Here is a 27,440-nt window from a genome sequence, read left to right on the forward strand (position 1 = left end):
CCCCCTTTTCTTTTAAAGTCTTCTAAATGATAATTGTTTAGTGGCTTGCACCCCCCCCCAACCCCGTTTCCCAGTTTTCCATCTCCCACTGTGCTTGTATCTTCAGTTTAAACTGGAAGAAAAAAATAATTGGTGCCAGATCACCCACCCTTCTCATGTTGACCAACATTACCCTGTTTTTGATGGAAGTATATCTTGTCCCATTCACAAGTGTGGTAAGTGGCATGATGGATAGTTGCATGTGCTACATACCAAGATGTTTATAGCCCTCTTCAGGCTTAGTATAAACCCCCATGCAGGGGGTTGCACTAGCCCCACTCTCCTCCCATATTGTTTTTGGCACCCTCTATACATGGAAGGCAACGGAAGAGCCTCTTTTACCCAGCGGGGCTCTCTATGCAATTTTCAAGGCTGATGTTTCCAGCTTTCTAAATAGTGTTGAGAATGTGGCAGGTATCCTCAGAATCTGAGTGACAGAAGGAGGCTTATGTGTGCTGTGGATGTGGTTGAAATCAGCAGAATAGCACAAGGAACCACTCTAACCAAAGGGCTTGTTGTGTGAAGTTGCCTTTCCATGGTTGTGATGTAAGAAGCCACCCGTCTGGATGCTTGAACTGAACTTTAATGGCTTTTGAGCAAATTATCAATGCATGCAGGTAATAAAAGTGGGGACAAACCTGGAGCAATCTAGTTTCTCTTAGCCAAAATACAAAAAGGGGGGGGGAGAAGACACCTAGGAAATAGATCCTTTGAAACATTCATTTTTTTTACAATAATACATTAAATATTGATACTGTTATGACCATTAACTTTTTTATGTGTGTGCGGGGGGCGGGGGGGGGAACGACACAATGTGTGTAAACAAAGTGTGGTACTTTAAAGACCAAAACACGACACCAGAGAATTTAAAAGGACTGAGCCATGAATTGGGAAGTTCTTGTTTATAGAATCTCACCTTTGCCATAAACTTGCTCAATGACCTAATTCAGACCCTGCACGCCATACAATATGGGGATGATAATGCATTGCAGAGTTGATGTAAGGAATGGGAGTTGGTGCTTAGGAAGGCACTACCCAAACAGTGCTTGTCCTTGTGGCTTTTGAGTACTAGAACCCCCTTCAATAATTGCATGAAGTGGTCCCCAGTTCAAGAAAGTTTTTGCCATAATAAATCTTTTAGGATCCCCAGTGTAGAGTGCCACTTATGGAGTGCCCAGTTTTTGCAGTGCAGTCCGGTCCAGCCATCAAGTTGAAAAATCAACAATATTATAGCCTTATAGCTTCTTTGTATCCAATATTCTTTGTATCCTTGTATCCTATCATTGTAAATTTAGCTGTCAATACCAAAGAGTCCAATCATGTAAAATTGTGCTAAAGATGCAGATTTACTGCTAGTTGCTAGTATTGTTAAATTACATTACAGAGATTTTCATTTTTGGAGTTTTCATCTATGTGTGATGAGGTTGAGATCTCATTTTAGGACAAAATACCTTTTACTACAAGGTTGGTATTTATAACTCCTATGCTATTTTTTCCTGTTTGCCAGCTGCTAAGATATATATACCTTTGACTGTAAAAGCTTTCAGTTTCATTTCTACTCCTCCTTTATTTCATCTCTATACTGCCCCATAGTTGAAGCTCTCTGGGAAGTTTACAACAGCTTGACATAACAGCAATATACTTAGCAACATATTAAATGACAGACCAAAGCCAAAAGGCTTGCACTTTGGTCCAAATGTCCAAACACCATCTTAGTATTATAAAATTAATTTTGCACATTTTGGATTAATTAAAAATTAGCTTATCAAAAGTGACCTTTAAAATCTTTTTTTATTCTGTCTTGAATCTCTTAATCAGAAAACGCACGTCCCATATCGAGACAGCAAAATGACCCGCATTCTCCAAGACTCTTTAGGTGGGAATTGTAGAACCACAATTGTAATCTGTTGTTCCCCATCCATTTTCAATGAAGCAGAAACCAAATCTACTCTAATGTTTGGACAAAGGTAAGCGAGTATACATACTTTCTTGAACAGATTATGTCTTTGTTATATTTTGTGAATGCTGATTTTAGTCAAGTTGAACTGCACAAATGTTTAGACTGCAGAAAATAAAAACTTCAGTAAAAAAATGCAGTGGGTTATATGTATCATTACCTTTATTTCATTTCTGTATTGCTGAATAGCCAAAGCACTCTGGACGGTTTACAACAGTTCATAAAACATATTTTTAAACACCTCAGCATAAATGGTCTTCTAACCAGGCACTGAAAAGGTGACAGGGTTGGTACCAGATAGGCTGCAGCAGCAAGGTCATTACATGGAAGGGGAGCCACCACTGAGAAGCCCCTTCCTCTTGTTGCTACTCTCCAATCCTCCCTCAGAGTTGGAAACCAGAGGAAGGTCCCAGATGCAGTGACTGAGTAGAGTGCTAAGTATCACACTCTAAGTATTGAAGAATACAGTGAAACTGATTTTATTTTGTTATTTTACTTCTGGCAAATTTCACTGAACCGTTTACAACAGAACTACTTAAAGCTGCAATCCTATACCCACTTACATAGGAGTAAGTCCTTCTTAATTTAGTGGTATTTACTGAATTAAAATGTAGAGGACTTTAATAACATATTGCTATTTAAATTCATGTTACATTCCTTCAGTAGGACTGTAATGAGGAGCACACATTCAGGAGGATTGTGAGGAGAATTTTAATATACGCTAAGCACAGTTCTGGGCAGAAGTAAGGCTAGTCAATTAAGGTTGTATTGAAAAACATGGCTGGCATTAGAACTGTGATCTTCTATCAGCCAACAACAGTGATATTGCAACAGTTCTATGAGAAGGCGCTCAAGAATAAAATTGCATATACAACAAAAAAGACTCACTCTGTGATTAATTTTATGCATCAGTGCTTTGCTGGTTCAAAACCTGGTGTAGCTTTTGATCTTCCAGTGACTATGCTGCACAACAAATATGCAAATCATATAAATGAATTTAACTGAACATACTTAAACCGATACGAACGTTAAACTTCAGTAGTGTTACTGAAAGCTTAGTGGTACTGATGTTACTGGGGTAGATGATAAATATTACTGCAAAAAATCACATAGGTTAGATTGTTGGCCAGGTGAATAGATTGCAGGCTGCACAGGCTTCATCATATTCACGGTTTTTTTCATCTGTTGACTGCACCGCACATTTTGTATTAATCATTAAAAATGAAGATTGCATTTGGAAGGCAAATTTGTTCTGGAACAGACTGAATCAGCACAGTGTGATATAGCCTTGGCTAATGAAGGCTGTGGTACATGCAACATAAATAGTGAACCGAGAGATGAAATTTTGTGTGTGCACACACATTAGGCATACAACTGGAAGCAACTGCGTGCTGTGTTTAATTCTCACTATGCTGCAGTTTGTTTCTTTAAATGTAAAAGAAACAGTTCATTCTGAAATCAAAACAGAATTGCTAATTTCTCTTAGTAAAGATAGAAGTGCCAACTAAGGCTAATAAGAAAAGAGGAATTCTATGGACTATAGAAACTAAGAAAGGAAGAACAAGTAGGTTATCTGGTAAGAAGACTTATGATATATCATGTGGATCAACTCACTGTATGGAGAATGCAAAAGAAATACGATATTATTCAGACATTTTTTCAGAAGGAAAGACTTGGCATTTGCAGCTGTTGGGATATATATTTTTTAGAGTGTAATCCCATCTATGCCTACAAAGAAGTAAGTCATATTGAATACGGGAGATTTACTCCCAGGTAGGCAATGGAAAGAAATGTCAATTCTGTACAATTCACACTTCCTGAACAAGTACACAACTGAAACACAGTTCTCTTCCAGTATTCCCACCCTGTTCCATAAAAATGAATACAAAATAGTGACAATGAGGTAGAAAAAGGCATTATATTAGGGGACATTTCTTGCAACAATATGTACATTAGGCAAAATATGCAGAAAATAGTATGGAATGTTGTGCAGATGTGAAAATGGGGTAAAACAAACAAGACTAGAAAAATAAACTAAATACCCAGATTTGCAATGCCCAATAAATATTTATAGGACTGGAACTTTATGATAGAGAAGGTAATAAGATAAGCATCAATCAGGTCTCAAACTCTGATCACATAATTTAATTGTATTGCTTTTTTGGATGGAGATTTGGATGGAGTCTTTGGGCTTTCTATTTTTAAGTGAGTTTTCTTGCATCCCTCAGTGCAGAGAAACTGACTTGTTAGTTCACTGTAAAGGAGAGTAGAATATATTGCTGTGAGCAGAGAATCCTTTTTCCCTTGGGGACCTTGAAGAAAATTCTCTTGGAACAGAAGCACACAAAACAATCTCTGTTGCAGTTCCTGAGCCTAGCCAAATGTGCTTTGTGTTTTTATTATTTAATAATAACTTAGCTTCCCAGTTGCTAAGCTTTCCTAATTTAAGAAGGAAGAGTATATTTCACCCCTCAGTTCTGGGTGCTAAGCTACATTTGCAAAATACATGGATTCAACACTCTTTTTCAATTTGAATCTTGCTTTCACAATGAGTTTATACCTAAGAGCAAAAAAGAAGTCAATGCATGGTCTTGCATATTTTTATTTATTTATTTTAGAAACATTGACACATAGAAATAGAGTGAGTCAGAAGGCGCCTCCCAGGTCATCTAATCTGACCCCCAGCTCCAGCCAGCTCCACTCATGACATGCCTACCATTTTCTGGAATTGTCCAAATATTTATCATGACAAATTTTATTTATCTGCCAATTTCCAAGGTTTCATAAGGTTTTGTGTGTAGTGCCAGTGTGGTGTAGTGGTTAAGAATGCAGGTCGGGGACTCAGGCAATCTGGGTTCTAGTCTCCACTCAGACATGGAGCCAGCTGGGTGACTTTGGGCCAGTCACAGACTCTTGGCCCAACCTCCTTCACAGAGTGGTTGTTGTGGAGCGGAGGGGGGCGGGGGGACTGAGAGCAGCATGAGGAAAATGATGTAAGCCATTTGAGTTCTTTGGAAAAAGGAGAAGGTGAAATATGAATCTAATAAATAAATGTGTGTGAGAACCTAAAAGTTTGCTGTCCAGGCATAGAATTTATAGTGGAAATAGGCTTGAGAAAAATGCTTGTGTTTAATTATGGTTCCAGTCTTCAAGACCAGGAAAGGAACCTAGTCTGAAAATGTGTCAACAGTTATGCATATATGCTGGCAACTTCAAGATTAGGCTATTGAAATGTATACCATGCAGAGCTATCTTTAAGGGTAGCCTGGAGATCTAGTGCATTCTCCAGGGATTTGACGTACAACCACCTGAGAAGACATTCTTGATACAGGAAACGTGACTGTAGGTCTCCCACTCCCATCCTATACAGTCAGCGATGAGTCGTACAAGCTTTCAGTGCCAGTTAAAGAACTATTTGTTCACTGAGGCTTTCGACTGAATCTCTCTTGCCACATCTTGTACACTGTTGTTTATCTATATGTGTTCTCCCCTGTGACATTGATGGTCTTTTAAGATGATGTGATGGTGTTATACCCTGCTTTGGAGACTATTGATTTTTATTGCTTTTTTAACCATTTACCACTCAGAGATCTTTTTAGATTTAGAATAAGTTTATAAATGATGTAAGTAAATAAAATTGTTCTAAAAGGTGGTAAAAGATTTTATAAATAAACATGCTGCTGTTTTAAAAACTAAATAGTATCTTGAGAAGAACTTCCAGCTTCCAGAGAACAGGTTTTCCTCTAGAACTTGATTACATGTCCACCATTTCCTTCCCATTGCCAACCTCCCTGTTTGCCCTTGTACACCTTCGTTCTTCTCTGCCTGTGGGAAGAAAGTAACAGGAGTAATTAGTGCATGATGATTCAGTGTTAGCTAAAGTTTATGGGAAGACTAATTAGGGGATTATATCAAATAACAGTGGAAAGAACAGTTGCTGCAGTAATTACTGAAAACAATTAACTAAGTTATACTGAGGACACAACCTTAGTTGATGTTTGAATACTTGCCTATTAAACAGAGTTTAATAGCCAAGATTGAGGACATCCAGTTATTGCTTGCTTGTTTTTTTTCCTTGTACAGAGCCAAGACTATTAAAAATACAGTCTCTGTGAATCTTGAGCTAACTGCTGAAGAATGGAAGAAAAAATATGAGAAGGAGAAGGAAAAAAATAAGACACTAAAGAATGTTATCCAGCATCTGGAAATGGAATTGAACAGGTGGAGAAATGGTGAGAAATAACAAATGGTTGTTAATTACTAGGCAGCTGTTGAGGTCTTAAATTAAAAAGGAAGTTAGCCAAATAATAGCAGTTCTGTCCCAAATAAATTATAATGCAGTTTACTGATTAGACAAAATGCTGTGACAATGAAGAATCCCTTTATTTTTGTGTTTGTACATAGGTTAGGCCAAAATTATCATGATTATAGGGAGCTCATGTTTTAATTGATTTGTAGGACTCAACATTGATCTTGGCCATGTGTCGTCTTGGTATTTTTTATTTTAAAAAGTTTGATCTTGAAATATTCTCATCATGTGGTTTTCTCTGGCAAGGAAGCTGTTGGGTCTAGAGAGTAATGATACAAAAGAAATAAGTGGTTCGCTTCTAAAATGAGAGCTACCAGGGCTCAGGCCTGTTTGAAGTCAAAACATCTGCCCAAAGCATATTTTGCATGATTTTAATGTGATGATGTTTGCATTTTATATGACCTTGTTATTCACTCTAGCAACACATGGTGATTGTTGAAGGTACAAGATTTAATTAATGTAAATAAATGTCTCCCAAATCCAGAAATGTAAACATTGGAGGGGATTCTTTTATTTGTCCCAGGGCTGCACTCTGGCATTGGAAAAAGTTTATGGGACTGGCCTTGGAGATTCCTGGTTAAAATTACCATGTGATAGGCAAGGAATGTCTCTTGAGAGGGTTTTATCCTCTTAGGAATATAATACACTCACTCAGACACACATCAAGGAATTTAGGTGTCATATCTGATAGTTCATGGGTGCTTGTTATGTTGTTTTGATACTAGACACTATAGAAACCAGCTAGCACTTAATTTGGCCAGGTGAAATTCTTTTCAAGCATAAACAGAGGACTTTTACCTCACTGCTGAGTAATGATCACAAACCACCAGTCCCTACATAGAAAGGAAGAACTTGTAGGGCAAAGGATATGATTTGTGAGTATTTACACATACATACACACACAGTCATTTTAATACTTAATTTCTGGCAAGAGCCATATGGAAATCCCAAGCAGTTGTTTCTTTATTCAGTGGCAGCCCAAGATAATTAAACCCAATTCCCTTATTTCTTTTTTAAAAGGGTTCTGTCCTAAACACATACTGTGGCATAGAGATATTACTTTTCAACTTTTCCAGTGCTGTAAAACAGAATTAATTATTTGCTTAATTCAGCTGTACAGAAATGGCATTCTTCTCTAGTGTGTCTCCAGTAGTGACTGGAAGTTACATTCTGAAAAAGAAATTTTGAGTATACATCAGGTATTTCAGTTAACTTGGCACACTGTAAAAAGTTTTTTATGTGTAAGAAAACTTCGCATGCAGGAAAACGAAGAGAGCTGCAAAAGGACCTCTCATCCTGTAGCTTGAGAGTCAGATGGGGCAGATAGCTCTTTACCTGACTCTCTTAATGTCTATGGTACTAATACTCAGCCTGAAAGATTTGCATCTATAGCTGATTCATGAAGATCTGTAACCTGGTAGTGCCATGAGGGACAAGGAAGTGAGATTGCCCCTCTGCACTCATCTCACCAAATCTGTGGGTTATCCTACACAGATCAGCCCTATGCTTTTCCCTGTTTAAGCATTACATTTGATGTGTGAGTATCAGACCTGTCAGGCATCTCCTGTGAGAAAGTGTGAATCCAATTCTTTGCATGCTTTCTCTGTGAATTATTCTGAACTTTATCAAAACTTTTCTTACATTTTGAAAATGAGTGTTCTCATTTTCTTTCTGCAAAGGTTCGTTCTAAGGTGGAGAGTTCAGCGTTTGGAATTAATCCATTCATTAGCACTGTCTTCTGAGGCTGCTGCCTGCCACATTTTCAACTCATATTTTTTTAGATTAAACTTTATTATATGGGGAACAGCAGTTATGCTGCTAAGGGTGACATAAAGATAATTACCACTGTGCACTCTGGATGAGAGGAAAGTTAGGTAATTGGGTGGGTGGTGATCCAGTCAAACTTCAGTGAGCTAATGTGACTGAAAAGTATTTTCCCTCTTTCAGATTCTTGGCAAGAGTTTTAGTTTTAATTATGAATTGCCACTGAGGTTTGTGAAGGAGCATTTTTATATCAATACCTTTTAAAAATACCAAAAATATATATCATAATAGATAATTACAGGTCACTTAAATTGTGTTGAGTCCTGTGTCTAGAGCTATTCATGGAGTTAGCAGCCTAAAAGGTTAATTACACTCATTACTGTAGCAACATTTCATCCTTACATATGCCTGTGATTTAGCACTAGGCACAATATCAGAATTTGGGAGGTAAAAAATGTCCTCTTTTTTACCTTGAAGATAGTTGCTCTGGTACTGATCGTTACCAATTAATCATGGCTGGGTAAGCTGGCTACTGCAGTTATTTTGTGCAAGTCTAAAAATGTTACCTTTCCTTTGAAATTACCCTTTCCCCCTTACCTCTTGAGTTGTGTGTAGAGAGCTAGTTTCGAGAGGAAGTAGAGGGGTACATGAGAAGTATCTCTGGATAATTAAGTCATAGCAGGCTGGGAATGTTGTGTCTGAAAGACTACTAAATATGTGACCTTGAAAGAAGAAAAAAAATCAGTCTTAAGCCTTCATAAGGAGATTGAAGATTTAACAGTGAGTCCACCACCCCTTTGGACAATGAGGTTTGGATCTTTCTGTTTTATCACTCATGCTGTTGAGTTGTTGTATCTGCAGGAGAGGCTGTTCCCGAGGATGAGCAGATCAGTGCTAAAGACCAAAAGAACTTGGAGCCATGTGACAATACACCCATCATCGATAATATTGTGCCTGTTGCTGCCAGTATCTCAGCTGAGGAAAAGCAAAAATATGAGGAAGAGATTACTAGCCTCTATAGACAGCTGGACGATAAGGTCTAGTAATGATTTCTTTTTCATTCTTTTTTAGAAACTACTTGGATCATCCCCAAGGACTGTTGCCTTTATCGGTAAACTCAACAACATGCCCCAAACTGTACAAAATAGACAACTCATCTTTTAGAAGCTCATGCATTTTAGTTCACTGTTATCTGAATACCTTACTATCCTGTTCCAGATAACGGCAGATTGCCATGATGATCTGTATTATTAGGTTATCAAAAATCTTCTGCTTCAAAGGCAAGAAGGAAGTAGCAGGTCACTAATATAGATGCAACTTCTTTGTTTTACAATAAATTTTACAATAAATCCTGGAAGATTGCCTCTAGTTCTGTGTTATAGAGGCTGTAACAAGCATCCCGCTTGCATTGGAAATCTGGATTAATTACAGATATACTTTTTATTGGGTCACAGATTCAGTTGTGGTCCTGCTCTGAGTGAGGTGTGAAACTGTGTCAGGCTATGCCGCTTCAGATGCAGGTGGCTGTTCTCTGTATGTTCCTCAGTGCAATTCCACCCATTAATATAATACAATAAATGTTACTCCACAGGGCATGAGCCTAGCCTTCCTCATGCTCCAATGGTTCTCTCCTCCCCTGCCATGAGAAAGAACAAGTTACCATGTGTCTCATAGTGCACACTAATGTGGCGCAATTGGAATAGAAGTATTTGCCTTGGTGAAAACTGCCTTTGAGTTGCCTTCGCACTGGGGAGAGGATGGTTTTTGCCACATACGTGATCATCTTCGCATCTGAAATGCTAATACAACTGTGCATCAACTTTCTCTTGATGCACAATAATTTCCTTGAACACCATAATAAATAAGTATTCTATCATAAAGACGCACAAAGTTGTGATTATATAATGCATTGAACATCTGGCCACATGTTTGGTTTGATTTGGCATAAATGTTCAGGTATATGTGAATTCTCCCTTGAAGAACATAAGGGATTTTTTTCTCGCAGCTTTCTAGCATTCTTGTATGCATGTGTAAAATACACACAGACACATTTTTGTAAGGAAAGGAGGTAGAATTGAGCTGTTATGAGAAGTTGCTGCCAATTTCAAATCCTGCTTACCATCAGCATCTTGCAGGTGAACTGATCAAAGCAGGATGAAGTCATTTATGTTTTTTGTGCTTTGTTACACACACACACACAGAGTATGACATTAGCTCACATGACATGACATGCAGCTCATCTTGTATTCATTAAATTAGGAACAAGATAAGATTGATTTATAGCTCTTGGAGTTTGTGCCTACTAAGACTGATATATTTCATGGATAATGATCAGAACAACTTTCTACTCTGCAGATTATATAAATGTCTAATGATTTATTTTCTTGCTCTATTTCCCCAGCATTTAAAATCAGATAGAGTATTGTGACACCATTTTTTGTTAGTCTCAAAATAAAAAAGTAGAAACAAAAATGCAACTTTTTATCTATTGCAGGATGATGAAATTAATCAACAGAGTCAGTTGGCTGAGAAACTAAAGCAACAGATGTTGGATCAAGATGAGGTAAATAGTAGCTCAAATAATTTATTCTTAGTGGTAACAACAACTGGGGTTGAATGAATCAGTCTATTTCTAATTTGTATAAGTTTCGCTTGTGTTTATATCTCCATCTTATTTATGGATTGATTTATTTTAAAAGCCTGATTGACAATTTGAAATAAGTTTTGAACATACTATCTTATAGAATACATATTTTGGATGCATTTTTTCTGAAAAGTATTTTCTTAAAATGAAAACGAGCATTTTAGTGTGCTCTCTGAGCTTAACATTTTGCAGGACAACTGTGTTTTCGTACACGTATTCTGCTACAGCAAAGCAGATCGTTCCTGTCTTCCCCATCCTAATGTCCTGACCCTTGCTTTAAAGCCAGTGGCATCGCTGTGTCATAATCATTGTTTAGATTGTAAAACAGGAAGCGTAAATCTATAATATAGATCTAGCAACCTTTGAACAGTCTTTGCTGATGTATTAAAACCATTATTCATACAGATGCAATACTGCTAGGTTTAAAACAGGGCTCAGTAACTCACATGGCAACATGGCATCCCCCTGAGAAATGCTAACTATAGTACTTGTTCCACTAGCCCAGAGGGAGGGAGAAAAGGTGCAGGGCTGTTTTTTGGCACCTGTGGTAACACAGCTTGCCAGCATCCTCCTGCAGGGGGTGGAATTGATGCACTATGCCCCACTCCTCCATTGCTTCCCAAAATAGCCCTTTAGGAGTGTTAGCTATAGAGAATTTTATCAGAAGAAGTTCATTCTTTCCTTTGGAATCATTCCTAAAAAACTTGTTTCTCAAGTATACAGCATCTCAAGTATTCTTTGTGACTGTTTGTGATCTACTCACTGATGCATAGGCTGCAGATTGCCTGCCTGAACCATGATTTTCCTTAATTAGTCAGAGCAGTTATTTCTGGCTGATTAAGCTTAGCAGATTCACTGCTAACATAAGTGTTAAAAGAGGAAGCATGCTGTTCTAATATCTTTTACATTCCATTGCCACTGGTTTACTTTTTGTGTGCCACATAACTGTTTGCTGTGACTATAATATACCATATGTAAAATCTGCCTTCCTCCATACTCAATTTGCTAAACCAGCCTTCCCCAACAAGGTGCCCTCCAGATGTATTGGACTGCAGTTCCCAGGCTCTGCATTGTAGTCCAGAGTATCCAGAAAACAACAGGTTAAGGAAGGTTGTGCTAAATTATGTTCCATACTTCTGTGTATATGTAGAAAGACAGTGTACTCAGTTGTATCCCGATCACTTTTGTTCTGTTCTGATTATTATCATCATCATCATCATCATCATCATCATCATTATTACCATTATTATTTATAACATTTCTGTGCCGCCCCCATTGCAGCAAAGCCTCAGGGCGGCTCAGCTGCAGACTTTTTTAAAGCATGCATTTACAATAAATAGAATTCTTCCCCCTTTTCTATAAAATACAGAAAGTTTGTGCAAATTTGGGGAACAAAAAGATAAAAAAGGTAGCAAACTAGTGAGAGACACTCCAGTGTGCTGCTTGAGACCTTTTAGGAGCTATCACTGACTGTTACTTTGGAGATCACAAAAAACCAACGAGGAAGGAAAAGGGGAACAAGCCCAGAGAGCTTTCACTATTGAGTGGTATAGAAATGAAGTAACAGATTTTAATTATGCGCAAAAATAGATTTTTACAAATTTCTCTAATCTTTTAGATGTAACTGCATCATATCTAATTGGGGTGAGAACACTGGTTTAGCAGGAAAGAGATGAAATGTAAAGTTTATAAGAAAAAAAAAGTTTCCCCTACAAAGTAGGGTGGGAAAAGATTCCATGTAAGATTCTGGAAAGCTACAGAATACCAGGCTAGATAGTCCAATGGTTTAATGCTTTACAAGTCTGTGTCCTTTGCTAATATTTCTTAGATCAGGGTAGACAACCTTTCTGGAGCATGAGTAGATCTATTTAGTAATTTAAGAATTGTCCTGGGCAGCACTACAGGATGTCTGTAAATGGAGGCAGAGTAAAAGAGCACTAGCAGGAGCCTATTTCACAACAATTGCAGCTAATGGTAACAAAATGCATTACTTTTAAAAAGTATAATGGGCATCTCGATGGGCATCAAGAAATGTGTCTGGAGATAGGCTAGTACCCGTGTGCACCCTACCTTTAACTTACCTTTGTTTCAGAAGATGTATTTATCTTGATTTGCCAATGTATTTTATGAATACCATTCATCCTTGCTAGACATTTTAATGAGGAGTATCATGAAATGTACTAGAATTTTATATGCAGCTGGTTGCAGTTAGCTTATTAGGGTTGTGATCCTGTTCATGCTGACTAGAGAATGCTGGGAGTTGTATAACGTTTTTCTGTCTAAACATGCATAGGATTGTACACTAAAATGCATGAAATACTCCAAAGAAACTGAGACAGAAGACATTTTTGTGGGAGTCAATTAACAAGCCCTGCTTCTCTTTTACCCAGCTTCATTGAAAGTCTGTGCAACATTGGACCCATTTTGACGCCACTGTCTTCAATGGCTTGCTTGCTATTTGCTGGTGCCATTGGCAATTTCCTCTAGATGTTTCTTTTAACTTAAGTGTTGTGGAATCTTACTGTCTCCATCTCTGCATAGCTCCTGGCCTCTACTAGAAGGGATTATGAGAAGATTCAAGAGGAACTCACTCGCCTTCAGATTGAAAATGAAGCTGCAAAAGAGGAAGTAAAAGAAGTTCTTCAGGCTTTGGAAGAGCTGGCTGTTAATTATGACCAGAAGTCACAAGAAGTGGAGGACAAGATGAGAACTAATGAACAGCTGGCTGAGGAACTTTCACAGAAAACTGTATGAACATTCCCTGTGGTTCTTCATGTGTTTATCTGTGCATGCACATGTTTGCCTGCATGTTTTTCTCTGCATCAATTTGTGCCCTTCTGCCTTGAATGCCTACCGAATGAGCCTTTTTAAATGTCAGAAGCATTCAAATAAATTGGAATGATAGAAGCGTAATTATAGTAATAAAGAAGTTATTTTTACCAGGCTACTAGATGTTAGATATAGGAAAAGTTACAAAATAGTTTTTAGGCTTAGAATATGGAAATAGTGTGTTGGTTTTTAAGTTCTATTTGTTGAAGTACATTGTGCCTCAACAGATATAGAGAGACAATATTATGTGAATCACAGTGCACTGAACAGCTGTTTCTTTGTGTAAATGAAAAAAGTAAGCAGGAACAGAATAGGCAGAGGAATAGGAAAACTTAGGGTGTAATCTTTCACCCTCACAGCACATGCCCTTAGTATGGGGTGCTGACTGACCAAAGTCTCTTCCCTGGTTCAGCACATTTCTGCTTTTCATGTCCAAGTAGCTGGTGGGGACCTGGGGAGAAGGGGTGAGCAGCGGGCCTGGTTCTTGCCAGGCCAGCTGCAAAGGAGCAATGCATGGCCTTTTCCTGTGGGCTCCCAGCTCAGGGCTCATAGAACCTTGGAGCTGGGACTCTGAAGAATCCTGTGAGCTCCCAGATGATGTTGGATGTCTTCCTGGTACAGTTGTGGAAATGAGCTTATTCGCATGTTCCTCAGCTCTGAAGAAGCACTGTGAGGACTGGCAAAATTAAGGGCAACATTAAGATCAATTTAACAAAAAAATCAGCTTATTATGTACAGAAATAGAAAGCAGAATTATTGCACGTTTTCTGAATTACTCTATTGTATGACCATCAGAGAAGTGTGGTGGTCAGCTCAGATTATGTATACAGATTGGCTCATGCTCCCTGGTTCAGATCCATGGCTCCTGAGGAACCCATTCACACATTCAGTGCAGGGAACAACAGCATGACCTCAGCAAATACAATCAAGGCAAATATGTGAAATGTTTCCTGGCTGCTATTCATCTTAGTTCAGATCAGTGGTTAAGCTTGTAATGTTATCTGTAAATTATTTTTTAGACTGCCTTGACAACTACCCAGAGAGAGTTGGGACAATTGCAAGAACTTAGTAACCATCAGAAGAAGAGAGCTACTGAAATCCTGAATTTACTGCTTAAGGATTTGGGAGAGATTGGTGGAATCATTGGTACCAATGATGTTAAAACGGTATGTTGCCTTTTTTAAGGTGAATTATAACGTGGTTAAGAGAAAAACATTTCAGTATACACATGGGCTGCCTGTCTTTGAAAACCAGTTAAGACTGAGCAGTTGTATTTAAGACACATTTTTCCATTGCAGCATCTGACAGCGTTAAGCAGTCTTGCAGCTGGATTCCCTGGGATGCAAAAAGCCTTTCCCTTACTTTAGAACATGGGTCCTCAAACTACAGCCCGTGGGACGGATCTGGCCTGCCATGGCCATCCATCCGGCCCGTGCTGCCATTCGCCGCCCGTGCGCGCGCTGGCTGCGCAGGCAGGGAGGTGGTGGCTTGCTTGCTCAGAGATGGTCTCCAAGCGAGCAAGCCACCACCGCACGTGCCTGATGCCGCCTCGCGCGCGCCCGATGGCACCTCACTGGCCTGTGCCCCCAGGCACCCCCACCTCACCGGCCCACGCATGTAGCTGCCACCTTTCAACTGGCCCCCTATCGAAAAAGTTTGAGGACCCCTGCTTTCAAATATGCCATAGCCACTATGACAAATAAATGGTTACTCGTTTTATTCAGACCAGTGTAGGCAGTATCCAAAACCTACACCCCACTGAGCATTTACTTGCACATGCAAAAGCTCTGCTGCTCATAGTAACATAACCATTAAATGGAAGAACTAAGTCAGTTCAATAGCCTACTCTGTGGAAGGCTAACATTGGATAAAAAGATAAAGGTAAAAGTTCCCCTGCACATACATGCTAGTCATGTCTGACTCTGGGGCCAGTGCTCATCTTTGTAAGCCGAAGAGAGAGCATTGTCCAAAGATGCTTCCATGGTCATGTGACCAGCATGACTAAACACTGAGGCACACAGAATGCTGGTACCTTTCCCACCCAAGTGGTACTTATTTATCTACTTGCATTTGCATGCTTTGGAATTGCTAGGTAGGCAAGAGCTGGGACAAAGCAGCAGGTACTCACCCTGTTGTGCGGATTTGAACTTCCAATTTGAACTTCCAATTCAACAGCCACGGCTCAGTGGTTTAACGTTGGATACTAACCCTTTATAAATAATGTCTGGCAGACCAAAAATGATAATAGCCTCTAAAACCGAGTGTGGAAGTTTCTTGGGGATGCAGATAGATAACTTCAGAGTCAGAGAATCCAGTGTCAAAGAATAAAGTAAATCAGGCTGGTTTCTCTATCCGATGCGAGCATGGCTGTTGTGGTGGTAACAAATGAAGCTTGCACAGCAAAATTTTATCTGGCCAGGCCATTTTATATTGTATAGTTGTATTTTATTTGAATGTATATATTTTAATTTTTACTTATGATGACCTAACTTATTGTTGTAAGCCGCCCCGAGGCTTCGGCGAATGGGGCGGCATAAAAATGTTTTAATAAATAAATAAAAGTTTACCAGCGATGGTTTTGTGTGTTCAGTTGGCTGACGTGAATGGTGTGATTGAGGAGGAGTTCACCATGGCTCGGCTCTACATCAGCAAGATGAAGTCTGAGGTGAAATCCCTGGTGAACCGCAGCAAGCAGCTGGAGAGTGCCCAGACAGACTCCAATAGGAAGATAAATGCCAGCGAGAGGGAACTGGCTGCCTGTCAGCTCCTCATTTCCCAGGTTATTGGGGTGGGAGGTTCTCTTGTTTTCCTCAGTCCATTTCCTCCTGTCTTTTCTTTGTACATTAGACATTTCCCCTTGTCCGATTTCTTTCTTTCAAAGCATGAAGCAAAAATCAAGTCTCTCACAGAGTACATGCAGAACATGGAGCAGAAGCGAAGGCAACTGGAGGAGTCTCAGGATTCACTTAATGAAGAGCTAGCCAAACTGCATGCTCAAGGTAGTGTATTTTCTTATTTGTTTGATGTGGGTTACAAAGAAAAGCCTAAACCACGCACTGTAGAGAAAGAGAAAGAGAAAGGTAATAAAAAACAAATGAAGATATTACAGGTTCTTCTTTGATAAGATTTTTAAAAATCCATCACACTAATCACATATATGTCTTACGCATTTGTATATAGCAAAACATACTACTATTGTTAAGCAGAATTATGCATAAACTTTTAAAAAGGCAGTCCAAATATCCTTATATTTATTCATTTCTAAATGAATTTCCATATCTAAATTATGCATGAAGATGACCTATTCAAAATTTGGAAGCTTCATTAAATCTTTTACCCATCACTGAATATTAAAGAATATCAATTTGTAAAGTGAAATACTGTTCTCTTAACCATCACATAATTTATTTGAATTATTTCCTCCTCACAAAAGGAAGTTACCACTGACATTGCCAAAACATTAAAAAAAGATGCTTCAGTGATATTACACCTCCAACAGTTATATAATTTAATTGTCTGGTACTCCAGAAACATCAGCCTGTTGAATTAAATGTAACCCAAGATCTGTTACCTCTTCCAAAATAGAGAACAATGAAGTATTGTGTTGACTGGGCCAACTGGGTGCTCCTTTTCATTATTCTGTTCATGCTTGATACCCTGTGTATCACATTTATTCATCAATATTAGATATTTTTACACATAAATGGGGGGGTGATGTAGCTCTTCAGCCTCAGTCAATATTTCATATATACAGGTGTTCCTGAAGCTGTAAAAGCAGCAACACCAAGCTTAGATTCCAACAGATGTATATTGTCATGTGTATATTGCATATATTGCTATGCAGCTATAGCGTAACTAAGATTTAGCACTCAAACAAAACATGTCAGGAAATTATCATCAGAAATGACAAATTGATCCAGACTGACCACCAAAAAAACATTTACTTGACAATATGAGTAGAATTTTGGCTTGGTAAGTAACTGCAGCCATTCTTTACTCTCTGACCAATTGTCACCTTTGTTCAGATAATTTCTTTTGTATAATCTGGATAAAGCATGTTTTTGTTGTTGTTTTCTGGACCTCAATAGAGCTTCCTTTTCTACCTGGCTACAAGGAGGAGGTATTCTGTAGCTGATACATGAAGAAACCTGATCACAACAGGTCGTGCTTTCACTCTCCAAGTAGGATCAGCAATTCAATAAGCATATTTAATGTCAAGATGAAAACCATCTTGTAATTTTAACATTTCCCATGGAACCCCTAAAGTTAGCCTTACCTCCAGGGGCTGCTTGCTCTGTCAAAGGTTCTAAAAGTATAAAATACAGAGTGGTTGTATCATAGGAGATTAACTCATGTGCAACAATCTGTCTTCCAAGATTGTTTCCACATTTTAACACGACTGCCAATAGAATCCACAGATCCTTTCAGTAATTTAACTTAGAGCTGTTCCATCATCTTGGAATTGTTTTGATAACTCTTCTGACTTTTTTCAGCAGATTAATGAGTTTTCTCCTTCTGCCTCCATCTTAGATGGCAGGAGGTGTGTTAGGTGAGGCGCAATGCTTTTCTTAGGTTTGGAAACATCTGTGGTCAAATACTCCCTACACTCCTTATTGCTCCTGAGTATGCAAATCCTCACAGGCTACAGGCAAAAATAAAAAAATTTTTATTTTTTATTTTATTTTATTTTTACAGTTGCAAAAATAAAAAAAATAATAGTACAAACATTCTAGTGAAAAATAAAAAACAAAATGCAGGTAAGTATTTTAAAAGCTGAAAATTAGGAAGCAGTAAGGATCGACAATCATGTCATCAATTTAGCCAGACATCACTCCAGTGTACTATATTTTCTAGGTCTGAGGGTTTTACACTTTGTTCTGAGTTGGAAATAGTGCATTTGCGTTTTATATTTTTCAGTGGATGTTGAATTTGCGTGAGGCTTTTGTCTTGTGATTGCTTTCTCCTAGTCACCTTCATTGTTCCTAGAAGAAATACTATCCCATAGTATTTCACACTGGTTAATTGTAAGAGCTTGTTGTTTGCTCTGGTGAAATCAGGCAATGGCCCATTTTGGGTGGAAGGGCTTCTGAGATTTAAATGCTTATGAAGAAGAGTAAGCCATCACTATGGCTGAAGAGTAAGAAAATTACACAGGTTTGTACATGGCTATGTGTACCTGCAAAGCTGGCAGAGTAATGTGGACTTCAGGGTACTGAAAAGTATTTGAATTTGAAAGATTGAACCCTGGGCAAAGAGAGTTCAATCCAAGATAAGCCCATGTTAATAGTGAGACCTAAACCAAATTTCTTTGGTTTTCAGAGGAAGACTGTTGGGGAATTTGAATGACTTGTTAAACCATATCGCATTTAACAGGAGTTTCTCATTTTTTCTATGAACAGAAAAGATGCATGAAGTCAGTTACAAAGATAAAGAGAAGGAACATCTGACCTTGCTGCAGGATGCAGAGGAAATGAAGGTAATATTAGGCCTCCTCCAACACACATGTATATGTAAAAATAACAACCTTGTATTCCATATTAGTCCTAATTCAGTAGCAAATGCACAATATTTCATGTTTACATGATAGGACAGGTAGCTTTGCAGCATAAGGGTACAAGAGAGAGCTATGCTGAAGTTATCTTTGTTGTTATACCTGGATATGGGAGTCAGTGCTCAGAAAAGGCATACAACCAGCAAGTAAATGTAAATATACACAAATGCACCTGAGATGCTGTTCAAGAGGCTGAATGTATACTCTTGTGGAGATGTAGCATACAGTCAAAAAGCACAGCCACAATCTTTAAGTGACATGGTATCTTTGTGACAGGTGGGTGGAATGGGCTGGTGAGTCTTAACAGGTGCCCATGACATTTGTGCTATAAAGTTGGAGTGCTGGAAAAGTATGATATTCCTGAAGGCAAGGAAAAAAAAATCTGGATTTTGTGCAGCATCTGAACATTCATTATACCATGAACCAGGTTTTATCTTTTACACTTCAGGTGTGATGCTGTGAATTCTTATAGCCTGGCAGAGGCTCACAGAAGCTACCGTGAATGGTCTCTCCTTACTCACCTCCACAACTCTTCTCCTTACACAGGCCAAGACTAGCTCTTGATTACACAGGACTGTTGGAATTTGATACCCGCCTGTGCTCCTAAGAGGCACTTTGACCCATAAGAGCCACACTGGCTAGCCCAAGCTCTGTCTGTTCACTCAAGCTGATGGGAATTCCCTCTAAATAAAACAGAAGCAATAGGCTTGTTATTGTGTTAGTTTTAAAAGGTAAAGGGCTCCCACAGTAATCTCTGAAATTTTGAGCTACATTGGAAATACTTTCTGTAAGAAGGTATGATAAGTGACCACATGAACAATGATCAAAATATAAGTGCAAGTATGAGGGATGATCAAAAAGTAAACCCGTATAATTTATTTATCTGCTTTTTCTCTGAACAGAAGACGCTGGAACAGCAAATGGAGAGTCACAGGGAAGTGCACCAGAAACAGCTGTCTAGACTGCGAGATGAGATCGAGGAGAAGCAGAAGGTCATTGATGAGATCAGAGAGTAAGTTCACAGTTGCATTCTTGTTGCCTTTTCCTCCTGGCTGGCTTTTCCCAAAACATTGGTATTTGTCTGTCTGTCTGTCTCTCCCCCTCCCCCTGGTGACTTAAATAGATTTATGGAAAATTCTCTCATTAAGGACCCACAGGCCACATCCATCTTGTTGTGAATGTGTTGTCCAATATATTTTTGCTACCAACTTGTATTATCAAAGCAGGAAACTGTGTTAGCCATGACAGCAATAAGGTGCTTTTGCTTTATGATAACTGGAAAGCGCAACAGAAAAAAGTAAAATAATATGAATTTCCAGTGCTTGGATATAAGTGTAGAATTGGAAATGCTTTGAAATATTTTTGCTTTATAAATACGAAATAAGGGGAAATAGTGATGGCTTTGAATGTTTAAGGCTGCTACTGAAAAACTGCATAAAGATAACAGGGGTTGGTGTCTGTTCGATGCAACAGCATATTGAAACACGTTGCTGAGCAGAACAGAAGCAGCTGGCTGAACTGGTACAGGGCCTGTACAGTTATGCAAACACTGAGAGAGTGTGTGAACAGGGAGAGCTAACAGGAGTTTGGCCACAGAGTTTAGCAGTGGCGGTCAAAGGTGAGTTGGGGGGGACCTTGGCTTTTCTTTTCTTGTAGCATATACTTGTATACAAGTAGGACTTGACTGCTAACCTTCAGGGAAGACAGGAAAAAGATTAGCCTTTGCAATAGAATCAATAAGGTAGGATCATAAAAGGGAGAAGACACTATGGATGAAAAAGACTCTGCAGTGGTGGAAACCTTCAAGGTTTGTCCAATGTTTGTTTTCTTTCTTGAGATCAATGTGGCCTATACAGGGACAAATGCCAATTCCTGCACCTAAGAAAAAGAAACCAAAAGCATAGTTAGAAGGTGGGCGGCACTTGACTTAACAAGACTACAAGAGAGAGCAGTCTTGGAATTATTGCAGATATGAGTCAACAGAATGATGTGACTGCAAAAAAAAAAAAAAAAAAAAAAAGAAACACTATTTTGGGCTGCATTAATAGATGAATCACTTCCAAATCACATGAAGTACTAGTTCTCCTCTGCTCAGTGCTGGTTAGGCCTCATCTTGCATATCGTGTCCAGTTCTGGGCAGCAAAGTTCAAAAAAGATGCTGACAAACTGGAAAAGGTTCAGAGGAAGGCAAGAAAGATGATCCGGGAACAGGAAACAAGGCCTATATGGAGAAACTGAAAGAATTAGGCATGTTTAGCCTTGAGAAGAGGTGAGATATGAGCACACATCAAATACTTGAACGATTGTCACACGAGAGAGGGCCAGAATTTCTGAGAGTGCAGGACATGAAATAATGGGCTCAAATTAGAGGAAGTCAGATTCTAGCTAAACATTGAAGAAACTTCTTGAGTATTAGAGCAATACAAGAATGGAACCAATTATTGAGGATGTGCCACACTGGAGATATTCCGGATGTAACTGGACAGCCATCTGTTAGGGATACTTTAACTTGGAGGCCTGCATTGAGCAGGGGGTTGAACCCAATGGCCTTATTGCTCCTTCCAATTCTACTATTCCCTGATTTTTTCAGATGTGTTGTGAGGCAGTGGATATCTCACTTTTTTCCAATGGAGGCAAAACGAAGTTGACTTTACAAATGTTGCCATCACTTGCCAAGTTCAGAGTTGTGCTAGGACCTGGGAGCGTCATGTACTAGCAAACTTCCTCCTCCAGCTGAAGGTCCTGCTGGGTCTCTGCTGGGTTTAGAAAAGAGTCTCTACTGACATAGGGGTGGTCAGCCTGTAAACCTCCAGATGATTTGTCTTCTAATTCACATCAACCTTCACTATGCTAATTGGAGCTGGTGGTAATTATAGGCAAAAATAAAGTGGATTTGGTCTATAATTATGTGGATTTGGGTCCTGTGTCAAGCTTTGAAAGCACCAGCAAGTTTTCGTGCTTATATTAAACATGTTTGTTTTATTTCTGGTCCTACCTGGGAAGTGAGAGCAAGACTGGTTATTCTCCAGCCCCTGAGTGTATCTACTAAAGAATACCTCCTTTGTGCAGCTAGGCAGAAGAAGCCGTTCTTGTGGGTCCAGATAAAAGATGAAATTATGCTTTTGCCAGATTTCACAAAGGGAATATATGATCAGAGAAGGAAGCTTTGGAAAGCATGACATGGCCAGAGATCTTAAGCTGAAACACCATACACTTTATCCTGCTATGTTTATAGAATTCCATTTCCTTGTGGGAATTCAGGCTACCTATCCTACACAGTAGTTGTTTTCAGATCTTAGTTTCTGTTGCAGCTTCTGTTTAATTTTGCTCTCCACTTTTTAGAAGTTGGTTTTAGAAGAAAACTGGGCATGTGGCCATGGCTTATATACTTCGACAAGATAAATTTCTGGGCATTTTGCCATCTTTCTTCTTCCTCTGCTGTGTTTTGACTGTCTTCCTCTCCCGCCTGCTTTGTTCTATCACTTTCTCTTTCCCTCATTTTTAAATCTTTCTTGTTTAGTTTAACAGGGAAAAGGTTAATTTGTGGCATTTCTGGTCTTAGTGATCAGTTATATAATTGATAACCAAGTAGGAATGAAGTGCAATCAGTAGGGATGGGTTCTAATGTGGTCTTGCTGGTAGCCAAAATGTTTTGTTTTACAGGCAGCCCCTTGGTTATGAATGAGTTCCATTCCTGAAAAAATGGAAATTCACCTTTAAGTTGAATTTGCATATAAGTTGGATCATGTACCGTCAGTCCTACACTTTTGCAGGGTACAGGACCCCTGTGAAAGTGGAAAAATGCAAATAAATCACACCCTCTACCCTGCTCAAACTCACCAGCACTGCTTCTTTGCAGCCAGGAAATACTGAAGAGACTTTCGTCTCTGGAGGAGCAGGGCAGGAGGACCTACTCTACCTTTTCATTCCTCTCTCTGTGGTGATGATTTGGAGGCTTTCCCTCTCTCCCCTTTCACTTCTTCTTTCTCTATGGTGATAATTTTCTGCAGTATTTTTTTAAAATTAATAGGCTTTATGGCAGTGCATCAGTATAGGTTGTTCATAACTTGGGCATTCATAATTAGGAGACTGCCTGCATTTTGCTTCAGTGATTTAGACGGTTTTTGTTATGGAATGTATTTATAGTTGATTTTAAGTCCTTTTTGTTTTTTTTCACTATATGGGTATAGGGCCTAGTAATTACATTATGAAATATATTGTATCAACAATATATACTTAGAAAATATCTATATGAGTAGTTCAATTTGGTAGCAAGAGTGAGGTTGGTATGTGTGCAAGGGCAAACAATATATAGATAATCCATATTTAAAAAGATGTCTTGGAAAGTCAGGAGATTGCAGAATCCAATTAAACAGAAGAAAATGCTTTCCAAATTAAAGAAATATGGTACTGAACTGGGTTCTTTTTTTACAGGAAATGAATTGGTGGCATAAGAGACTGGGTGGGAGGGGTCTATGCAACTGACACTTAAGCCAGGTTTAAAGTGGTAGTGATTTTAATTCATAAACACTGTTTCTGTCCATGATTATTTTTTTTCATTATCATTTGTTTTCATTAATGATAGGCATTTTTTTTGTTTTGGCTGAAAAGCATAATGAGAAAGCAATTGTTTTGGTTTATGTATATGGGCCTAATAATGCCTCTCCAACCATATTTTAGGAATGTTTTATCACATGATTTGATATTACATATGGTTATGTGATGGGAGAGTTAATGAGATCTTAGAGCACCTTCTGGATGGGAAGACAGCAGCCACTAAGAGTCAAGCAATGGTGAAATGTGCAATTCAAGACTAGTTGGCAGAATTTGGCCTGGAGCATACTGTGTCTTCGTGAGAAAGACTTTACATTTATATTTTCTGTCTATTGTAATTGTTTCTGGTTGGGTTATTCTTTGGTTTCCACATCCTTGTTACACCAAATCAAAGACTGTAAGATTGCAACACATTACTAGACCATGCCCCAGTTTGTTTGGATTTGCTACTTACAAATAATCCAAACCATGTTGGTTTTGGCTGCCTTAATGTTTCCTTGCTAATTTTTAGAAAAGTTTTAAAAATACAGTCCCTGAGTTATGAATGTCCAGGTTACGAACAATCTGTACTTATGAACAAACAACTGTAAAGTCTATTATCCTCCAAAGCCTGCCCTCCTGCCCCGCCCATCCAGAGAGGGAAATCTCCTCGGCGTTTCCTTGATGCAAAGAGGAGGCATTGGCGAGTTGATAATGACAAAATAGTGATCTGTCCTGAAGACATACATTTTTGATTTTAAAAATTTATTCAGAATTGTATAGCAGTGGCTGGTATATCAGTGTAAGACATTAAGCTGAGATTTTTGGGGTTTTTAAAAACTTATTTGGGAGTGTCCCTAGAGATATCTCACAAATAATTAAGCTAAACTTGCATAAGCTAATTAAGGGAAACTCAAGGGACATTGATAGACAGGCATCCTTAAAGCTAAGTGTATTGGGTAGGCAAAATGAACGAAATGCATCAAATTGTGTATGTTTATGTGGTATTCTGTTGTTTTATTTCTGGCAAATATTTCCAAAAGCCTAATGTTCCACTCCACCATGAATATCCTTGGAAAGGATACAAATTTCAATCAAAGGAGGTAGATTTGGACCCGATCTTTCCTTGTTCCAACAGGCCAATTTGTTGACTTGCACTAGATTTTGGTCTTTTCCACTTATTCATCTCTCTGGTCAGTTCTGGAATCTTCATTTCTTGATCTGCTTCCCAAGTGGATTGCATTGGGCACTGGACGTATCCAAGTTGTGGCATATATTTTCACATCACAATTACAGTTTGACATATATCAGAGCCAGTGTGGTGTAGTGGTTAAGAGCATGGGACTGGGACTCAGACGATCTGGGTTCTAGTCCCCGCTCAGCCATGGAGCCAACTGGGTGACTTTGGGCCAGCCACAGACTCTCAGCCCAACCTACCTCACAGGGTTGTTGTTGTGGGGATAAGACGGAGGAGGAGATGTAAGCTGCCTTGAGCCCTTTGTAGGAAAAAGGCAGGATATAAATTGAAATAAATAAATAAAATATATTCATATGGAAAATTAACTTTATGGGGAAATCCAGATTTTAAAATTGGCAAAGTAACCTTTGTTTGGCAGGCTTGGATGGACAGGCAGCTTTTTGTTTTGGTTCAGGTTGCTGCTCACGATTTTCTGCTGTGTGCGCTAAATATAAATTATCAGCTATGGCTGCATGGCCAAAGATGCAGTTAAAATATTTGTTAGAATCCAGGTTTGATCCTGTTGCTTTTACAGTTTCAGAGCTGTCTGTGTTATTGGAAATATTGATTAAGGCGGAACAGTTACATCAGCCTGTCTATATTTATTAGTGGTGAGTAAATATGAGATGCAGGTCCTTGACCAAGAGCGGAATGCTGGAGCACACCGTCTTGACCAGTCAATGGAATGCCCCATTAGTATCTGCTCCACAGGGAGTCGTGGGTCTTAGGCTACACTTAATTCAGCAAGCGTTAACATTTTGAATACACAGGATGCCACAATGTCTTTTGGAAAAGGCTTTATTACATCGGCCAATTTTTGGAGGTACAGTACTTCTAATACCTTCTCTTCTTCATACGTTTTGGCAATGCACAATGGCAACTTCCTTTTGGGAAGAGGTAATAATTCAGACAAATCTTGTGATAGCACATTCTTTGATATTCAGGAATATTAATGTTCTTTTGTATTGTTTGCCCATCTCTTGAAATTTCATGCAAATTGATTTTCTGCATCCCTTTGACAGCTTAAAGTCTAATATTATAGTACTGGAAAGATAAACGGCCACCTGCAGTAACCTAGTGAGTGGAGGATTTAATGCATGATTCAGTTTTTTAAGCAAGTGGCCTTTAGGCATATTATATAAATGGATAAATATATAGAAATTTCAAGCCTTTGCTTGAAGTCCATGCATAATTATTTTATAATGGTGGTATGCTTTATTATATACTAACACATAGGCATAAAAATATACATATAATTAATGCTATGGGTATTTTTACATTTTATTTAAAAATGTAATGGTTCGGTTTTCTTCCTTTTTTAATGGTGTGGTTTGGGGTTTTTTTATTGCATAATAGAACAGTTAATGCAAAAAAGGAGTAAGATTGCTACTTACGTTGCTTATGAGTCACCTTCATGCATCTCATCTCGATTTTAAATAGTTTCTTCATAACCTGGCTTACTGTGTTGATAACTGAAAGGAGATTGTGTCGCTGCATATGCAGATAAGGTGAATGCCCCATGGTGGGTAGTACAACACCCACAGTGTGTATGTGTTCAGCTCCTCTTTTTTCCTGAGTACCTGGGTTTTTGCAATGGATGGTACCAGTGGCTTGTTTGAACAAAGCAATCCTACTTTATCCTTTGGCTTCGCATCAGTAGGCCTGTCAGGTCTGGAGTGTGGGTGGCTGGAGTCAGGGCAGGGTGCCGGGACCCGGGCATCACAGGTGAGGCGCTGTCAGCCCAGAGTGCAATCACTAGTCCAGCAACAAGGCCAAGTGGTCAAGCCAGAGTTGGGTTGATAATCTGATAGACACAACCGTAGTCAGAAGAGGCCAGAGGTCAGGAACTGAGAGGGCAGCACAACAGGAAACTTGGACCCGAGAGTAGGATCACAAGGAAGGGTCCAAGTGTGGCAAGGTGAGGCCGGAACAGGAGCAGGCAAAGATCCAAGAGGCGGGAAGGCAGGGTCCACAAGCAAGGATTCAGGAGGCAGGAGTCAAGGAAAGAAACGGGTAAGGGGAAGCACCCCAGCAAGGCTGGAGGGGAGCGCCTGTTCTTATCTAGCTCTTCCTGCTGATTCCCTTGTTAGACTTGGAGAGCTCTGGTGGAGCCAGGACCCTAGTCCTGCACTTTCCAGTGCAGTGATGGAGCTGCAAAGCAGAACCCTAGTTCAGCACTCACTGCCACAGGGTAAATCAGATCTTGACAAAGCTGTGCAAGAAATAATAATGAGCTCAGAATTATGGGATACGTATAAATGGAAATTCTCTAAAAGAATGTTGAATAATGGTCATATCAGTATATCTTCCCAGAGAGTAGGCATTGAGTATCTTAGATCTAGCCACTGAGGCTTTTTAAATGTGTGGTGTTTTCTCTCCTACTTGCTTGATTATCACTGCTTTTCTTTGTTTCAGTATGAATCAGAAACTGCAACTAGAACAAGAGAAACTGAGTTCTGACTATGAAAAATTAAAAGTGGAAGATCAAGAACGTGAAAAGAAGCTGGAAATGCTCATGTAAGTTAGCATGGTGATTGCTTTCTTCTGTGACTAGTAAGAAGAAGTTGCCCTGCTGGG

At 39.0% G+C, this 27,440-nt stretch overlaps 1 protein-coding gene across 1 annotated transcript in view; it reads left to right on the forward strand.

Moving 5' to 3' along the window:
* Positions 1 to 27,440, forward strand: part of KIF5C (kinesin family member 5C) — a 95,773-nt gene that overhangs the window by 53,745 nt on the left and 14,588 nt on the right. The window contains exons 10-20 of the mRNA XM_044438415.1: positions 1,858 to 2,006; positions 6,080 to 6,228; positions 8,931 to 9,106; positions 10,564 to 10,632; positions 13,255 to 13,461; positions 14,562 to 14,708; positions 16,133 to 16,321; positions 16,424 to 16,541; positions 18,942 to 19,018; positions 19,996 to 20,105; positions 27,279 to 27,380. Of these exons, the coding sequence (XP_044294350.1) occupies positions 1,858 to 2,006; positions 6,080 to 6,228; positions 8,931 to 9,106; positions 10,564 to 10,632; positions 13,255 to 13,461; positions 14,562 to 14,708; positions 16,133 to 16,321; positions 16,424 to 16,541; positions 18,942 to 19,018; positions 19,996 to 20,105; positions 27,279 to 27,380 (1,493 nt within the window). The remainder of the gene's footprint in view (positions 1 to 1,857; positions 2,007 to 6,079; positions 6,229 to 8,930; positions 9,107 to 10,563; positions 10,633 to 13,254; positions 13,462 to 14,561; positions 14,709 to 16,132; positions 16,322 to 16,423; positions 16,542 to 18,941; positions 19,019 to 19,995; positions 20,106 to 27,278; positions 27,381 to 27,440) is intronic.

Source organism: Varanus komodoensis, unplaced genomic scaffold, assembly GCF_004798865.1.
Source record: "Varanus komodoensis strain SLA01 unplaced genomic scaffold, ASM479886v1 scaffold32, whole genome shotgun sequence".
NCBI lineage: Eukaryota > Metazoa > Chordata > Lepidosauria > Squamata > Varanidae > Varanus > Varanus komodoensis.